The 7,608-nt window shown below is 32.7% G+C and overlaps 1 protein-coding gene across 1 annotated transcript in view; it reads right to left on the bottom strand.

The window, feature by feature from the left end:
• LOC128212420 (erythroid differentiation-related factor 1-like) overlaps nt 1-7,481 on the bottom strand; it is a 47,627-nt gene extending 40,146 nt beyond the window's left edge. Inside the window, exons 1-4 of the mRNA XM_052917879.1 lie at nt 7,366-7,481; nt 6,521-6,762; nt 740-803; nt 62-187 (exon numbers count right to left, since the gene is read on the bottom strand). Coding sequence (XP_052773839.1) covers nt 62-187; nt 740-803; nt 6,521-6,762; nt 7,366-7,389 — 456 coding nt within the window. The 5' untranslated portion in view covers nt 7,390-7,481. The remainder of the gene's footprint in view (nt 1-61; nt 188-739; nt 804-6,520; nt 6,763-7,365) is intronic.
• Between the last annotated feature and the right edge of the window lie 127 nt (nt 7,482-7,608).

Consider the following 7,608-nt stretch of genomic DNA (forward strand, 5'->3'; position numbering starts at 1 on the left):
AATCTAAAAGGAATAAAATTCAGACTTACTTACCTATCCCTCAACATGTAACTATTTATACCTGTTCAGTCCTGAGAAGCTGTTTGTGAATATCAAACTCATCCAGCAGAAGTGTCTTCCCGACTCGGTGCACCATCATGCTCACGTGCGACTTCTCAAACGGAATCTTCAACAGCTTCTTGATATTCTTTAAGATATTCAAAATAGTGGACAAAATAAAAACCTGCCTCATCAATGAATTTATAAAGAACGAGAGGGTCACTGAGAGATAGCCAACACTTGTCTTTAAATTGTTTTCAGTCAAAAAGGTGCATAACCCAACAAATATTGAATGCAACGTCATCAGCTGCCCAAATGTTTCTGGAAAAATCATCAAAATATTTTCAGCGGCTTTTGAGTTATGGTCATGGTTATCGTTCTTGCACTACAAGGATGCTGACACCCAATGAAGGCTAAGACAATACCTAGACTAAAACAAACAAGCTACAATTCAGTTGTTGCTGCAAGGTACCAACCATAATATCTCATACAATAAAAAAAATACCACACTTAAAATCCTTATACAGGTCTGACCGTCTAAGTGATATCATGGTAGTGGGTGGATCATTTAATTTTACAGTCCAAAAATTAAGACTTCACTCCTGCTTTTGATCAATAGTACATGCCTTTAAGCAGGACATAGCAGTAGTTGAATTGATTCCAAACTACTTTAATGCTTTTATGTACAAAACCAACTTACAGCAGCATGGGAGATGACGTCCACTTCTCCAACTATGTCTGGTGTATTGTGGGCTATGTCAATACTGAAAAACATACAATTAAATTCAATTAAATTCAATTTATTTAATTGATAAAGGCCTCCGGCCCAAGACAACATATTATACAGATACATATATGTACACAATGAGTGGAAAAGGGTTATGACAATGTTAATATTCAAACTTCTAAGATACAGCTTAACACAAATATTACATGCAAGCAAATAATAGTCGATAATAAACATGGTTCAAAAATAAATAAATAATGTTAGAACTGTCAAATAAAAGTTATTAGAATTGACTATGTGAATCAACCAAGTCTTATCAATAATTAATTATTATATATCTGTTAATTACGTATTTAGATGCCAGGAATATAATTATAATACATTTACCAATACTTAAGAGATTTTAATTGTACAACTAAGGTGTTTGTATTTTAATACTAGTATAATATGCTCAAATTGTTTGTCTGGATATACATACAATATACATTCAACAATATAAAACAACATTGAAGAGGAATTGTTAAAACAAAAACAAAAGATTTTTACATTAAAGAACGGACACTAATGCATGACATTGTAACGCAAATATAATAACAATTGTAATTAGGTTGTTTAATGTTGTTTAAGTAAATTTACAGACATATACACATATTGATTTTCCATGATTATAAATATGAAAATTTGTAAATGGTATTGTTGAAAACAAGACTTATCTTGTCTTATTGTTATTTTACTAGAACACATGTCATAAAAAGTATATAACCTGATAAGACACAGATAGACTTATTTGATATTTGAACTGATTAACAGAACAACTATGACAACATAACCTAACGGTAAGACACCATTACTGCATGGAATTATATCCTTTACCCGACAGCCTATTCGAAACGAAAAAATAGATTGTCAATAGGAAACAATATATATTTAAGACATATATATATATATATATATATATATATATATTAATATATAAAACATTTGGCTTACTTCAACATAAAAAGTGTATTATATTGCATCAAATCATATTTATGACCTTTGTAGCATTACTATGTGGATATCTGAGTCGAAATATTATAATATTAGGTATTAAATTCAAGACAATCTGATGGTAGATAGTACTAGATACTAAAATAGTATGGTAATTTTCAAACTATGGTCACAATTATGAATCTAAAATAATGCCATTAATAATACATGAAATGAGGGAAACTAAATACATGACTAAAATGCTTCAACATATAGAGTACTACTACTGTAATGCTCGTGATATACCATGTATATTTCCAACTGTTAAGAAAACATTTTTTCTAATACACAACAAAAGTATACATAAAGGCACATATATAACATTATGCATTTAATTATTATCTGTTAAATACAACTTCCTATATTTCATAGCATAAAATATGAACATAGATACATTTAATACAATTTGTTCATTTCTTGAAGACATCAGTACAGTAAATTTGTTAACAGTGGGATCAGTATAATATTTACTAGGCAGGTATTTCAACCTTATATCATTGTAGTGTTGGCACTTAAACATAAAATGGTACTCAGTTTCTGGTTCTATATTGCAGAGTTTGCATATGCGTCTGTCCCTTGGGGTGCTTATATATCTACCCCTTTCGATTTCTAAGTCATGAGAAGAACAACGGAAACATGCCATCGCATTTCTAAATTTTCTTATTTTTACAATGTCTAAATAATTTTCATGACACAAATTATCTTTGAACAAAGAGTAATAAGTTAACTTAGGACTGTCAATAACTGCAGAACGCCATTCCTGCAAGTACTGGTCTTTCAATGTTTGTATAATACGTGATATAAACAGTTTTTCATTGTTCACATTTTGCTCTAACCACACATAGTTATAACCATTTTGACATAAAATGTTCCTTACATTGGTTACCCAATTTCTGTTGCCAATGTGGTCTTGCAAATATAATAAATCATATGCTTTCCTAACAAATCTATAATTAGGAAGTTTAATTATTCTCATCCAATATTTCAAAACACGCTTTATAGCGATAATAAACATGGGAAAACGTCCACAATCACCAAGCACCGGAAAGTTCATCGTATGTTTTGGTATGCACATATAACGTTTGCAGGCATATAGTTGTACTTGTTCTGTTGGTACCATCCTTTCTGCACCCCAAATTTCTGCACCATATAACAAGATTGGGACAACTTTAGTATCAAATATCTTGAAAAATGTAGATTTATTCATTTGCCCATAGTCATATAGTCTAGATAAAACAGTTAGCAACACTCGTTTTGATTTTAAAGCTTGATCTGATGCCATCCTATTTAAAGATAATTGTCTTGTAAGTAGTACCCCGACATATGTAAAATCATTTACAACATCTAATAACGTCCCTCTATAGTTCCACTTCTCAAATTTAGACAAGGTACCTCCATTCTTAAAAACCATAATTTTAGTTTTCTTAATATTGACATTTAAACCAAACTGATAACAAAATTCACTTAGTGCATTTAAAAGGCGTTGTAGACCACACGGAGTGTCAGCAAGCAAAGCCAAGTCATCTGCAAAGAACACAGAGTTTATCTGGGTAGTGTCTGGAAATAGCTGTATACCATTAAATGCCGGAGGTTCAATAAGCTTGATAAATTCATTTATGAAGAGAATGAATAAAACAGGTGACGCTATACATCCTTGCCTTAAACCAAGAGGGCAGTTAAAACTTTCAGACAATGTTCCATGATTTGCGCGAACCCTCCCCTTCACTGACAAATACATAGCTCGAAATGAGGAATAAAGTTTTCCATGTATACCATTGGTCGACATGACAATAAATAACTTGACTCTGTTTACAACATCAAATGCTTTTTGGAAGTCCACATAGGCCACGTATAACTTTTTACCAAGTGTAGATAATTGTTTATTAACAAGAGAATGCAATATAAATGCATTGTCGACAGTCCGGTATCCTTCTCTGAAACCTGATTGATTTTCACTTAGCCTATTAAATATATTAATGAAAAATGTAAGGCGCCTATTTATAATGCCAGTGTATATTTTGCCCATAACATTCAACAATGAGATGCCTCGATAATTGTCAGTTACATCAGGATCACCTTTTTTGTATAATGGAATAATAATTGTCTCACGCCATTGACTTGGGTATGTTCCAGTAGAAAATATTAGATTGAATAATTTTCGCAAAACAGGCAGTAAGTAATTCAGGCTATATATAAAACATTCTGGTACTAATTCATCGCTACCTCCACTTTTACCCTTTTTCATATCTTTAATAACGGCTATAATTTCATCGTCCGTGATAGAGTCATTAAAAAGTGCATCCGTTAATTCACCTGTATATACATCATCTGGATATGGTATCTTCAAGAGTCAAACTCTGAAAGAGACCTTCAAAATGATCTTTCCATTGATCGATAGATATATTTTCTCTTCTGGATTGTTTATTAACAAGACGTTTAAATTTTTGCCAAAATGTCTGACCATCAGAGCAGCTATTTTCAAGATTTATCAGTACATTACTATTACTATTAAAATTGTCCTTTTCAGTTTTACAATATTCCCTATACTCGTTTTTCGCTATTAAATAGGCTGATAAGTTGACATTTGTTCTATCACGACGAAACATTCTCAGTGCCCGCTGCGTCTTATACTTTAATGTTTTACATGTATTATTAAACCAATTACTACTTTTCTGTTGTGTACTTTTAAATGTCTTTAAACAAGTCTGACTGCATTCCTTTATCAAATCAGTTACAGTAGACACTAGCGTATCTATATCAGTTAACTGGCTTTCAAGCAAAGAGTCAATTTCATTATAAAGTTCATCAGTAAATACATATGACAGTTTCTCTTCAAACGCATTACAATTCTTCTGATTGAATACATATTTCTGTTTTATATTTGAAGTGGCGGTTGTATGATGATCTGAGTTACATGTATAACATTTAAGATGTACTCGAATAGGTAAATGACTGGATTCAGAACGAGTTTCAATCCCGAAGTCATTTATAGATTTAACTATATTATCCGTATACAGCAAATAGTCTATAACACTGCAACCATTATGATTAACGAATGTAAAATCTCCGACATTCTGATCCTTAAATAGTCTACCATTTGCTATTCTGAGTGTATTCACTTTACAAAAGTCAATAAGCTTTACACCAAAGTTATTAACATGCTTATCATTTGATACACGTGGGGACATATGTGAATCGTCTAATAAATCCTCTACTGTTTGCAATTCTGGTATATTCCTATCAAAAGTAAAATAGTCCATTCGATCTCCAGTACGCGCATTAAGATCTCCCATAAGTAAGAAGCTTTCACTAGTCTGAATATCATATTCACGTAACATGCTCTCTAGTAGGTCAACACCAGAGTTATCTTTACCTTCATAAAATGGAGAATTAATAGGTGGTATATATGCAAAGCAAATGATAAGATCTTCAAGCAGCCTTACAGATGTCTTGTCAACTTTAAGAAATATGGCAAAGTCACATTCTTCATATATTCTCGAGATATAACGTTGATATTCATTTCTGTAATATATAATTATACCTGCCATTGCGCGGCCACGTGTACTATTTCGTATTGCTGGACAAAAATATGATTTAAAACCACTTCCAAATACTGGAATTTCAGATTCGCTTTCTATCCACGTTTCAATAAAACATACTATATCGAAGTTTTTAAAGTAACTGATAAAATCTTCATCATAACACTTGCTTTTAAGACCATCAATGTTCCAGGATATTATTTTCAAATCCGAATAACTATTGCCCTGGCCTTGGCCGCCGTCCTATATAATAGGTGGCATATGTGTGTCCGTTATACTTTCAGCTTCGCCCATTTCAACATTAGTATTGTCCGAGGCATAATCTCCAGTCGTTGATTGGGCCGGTTGATCTAGCATTCTTCTTGCTTGTTTAACTGCACGTTCTGTTTTGCCAGCACGGTCCGTTTTACTATCCATAGTTCTCAATTCACCACGAAAGAAATATCCAACCTTGCCTTTAGACTTGAGAGTTTTCAACTGATGGCGTTGTTTTACTGTTAAATCATCACCAACGCGTACATCATGCTTACGTAATTCATCTCTGCCTTTGTAAATCCTATACTTATCATCATCATAACGAAATGTAACTACGGTTAACGGCTGTCTACCATCTTTCACATCGCCAATACATTTGACATATTTTAAATCATCAGCGATCCAAATATCATTGGGACTAGCAGCATTTAGAACATTTTCTATAATAGAAGATTTAACCTCTTTAATAGACGCTGATTCAGACAAGGGCAAATTAAAAATCCTCATATTAGATTTGATCGCATCTCGTTCAAGCATTTCGATACTCTGTTGAACTTCATTCATAGCATCTGTATTTCTCTCAGTATTCTCATTCACTTGATCAATATCTAACTGTAAATTTTCAGAATGCTGTTTCATACAAGGGCAAGATTTAGGTTAACTATATTTATTTTACAATGGTTGTGAAGAAAGTTATTTCAACCTACAGATGTATACTAAGTCACTCTCATTGCACGATATTGCAAGAGAGTGGTCTTATATTGAGGAGAACCTGGATAAAAACCACTTGTCTGACTTTGTGACCAATAACCAAAGTCATATACGCAAATGCCAGGAATCAAACCCGGGTCCCCTTGATAAGAAGCAAGTGCGCTAAACAATGCTCTCACCGGACAACTGTAATTTTGGAGCAAGTCAGTTTATTACACACCTAGAAAACTGTGAAGGTCTGCGAGAAGTGTTCCAGGTGAGATCTCGGACATGCTGCTCGAGTTTCGATGACGTTCTCAACCAGTTGGAGGGTGGAATGTTCAGATCTGTGTTGAGACTGAGCTGCGAGAACGGAGACTCAAAATGCACAATCCCATGCTTGACTTCAGCCATAGAACGAACCCCGTGGTATGGTACAATGGATTTGTCATTTTTCTGGTCAACAGGAACAAGCTGTCGATCCTATGAAGGAAATTTTCTTTACTGAGATAGTTGACATATAATTAAACTGACTTGAAAACTGGTATTCACATTTGTTATTTTATTTTCTGAAACCTGTTTATTTTACATATATGTAAAGAGTATGCACTTTCATTTCAAAAGACAACAAAAATATTGTAAAAGTTCATTGCATTTATGCATTTGGACTAACCAGGACCAATAATAGCAACGCTTATATTACTACAATTCACTATTGAATTAATGACGTGGTAGATGGACACTAGGAGTCAGCCAGAAAAATGGTACAAATACTATGACTCTTTATATTTATTCAGTTATAAATAACATTAAACTTTAAAGATTAAAGTAAATAAACTCTGATAATAAAGTATAGATCTCAGATAGGTCTTTACTCTGACCTGATATAAAATGGCCTAATGGATATCATAATAATGTATATGTTTTTGTCAATAAAATAGGTTGAGTTTGCGGTTTAACAGTTGTTATTTCATCAATAAATATTTCATATCAATAAATTTCGGATATCCGAAATGTTAAACTTTTAAAATTTAACATGAGAATTGAAGATTTGAAAAGAAAAACTAAGATAATTATGTGCCGTACCTTATTATCTATGTCGTCTGACATGTCTGACAAGAAGAATACTTCTTTGTAACAAATCAAGCCGAAAATACTTCAATTTTGTAGAACCTTCCTGATGTTGCAATTTTTACGAAAACATTATTTTCTGTTAAATAGACAAAACGTCCTAAATGATTAAACCGGTCAAATCAAAACAGCGGTTACTCCCCTTTACATCACTCGCATCTTCTTCTGACCAATCCTTGAATGTTTCATTTTCAAAGT

Source organism: Mya arenaria, chromosome 12 (genome assembly GCF_026914265.1).
Source record: "Mya arenaria isolate MELC-2E11 chromosome 12, ASM2691426v1".
Classification (NCBI taxonomy): Eukaryota; Metazoa; Mollusca; class Bivalvia; order Myida; family Myidae; genus Mya; species Mya arenaria.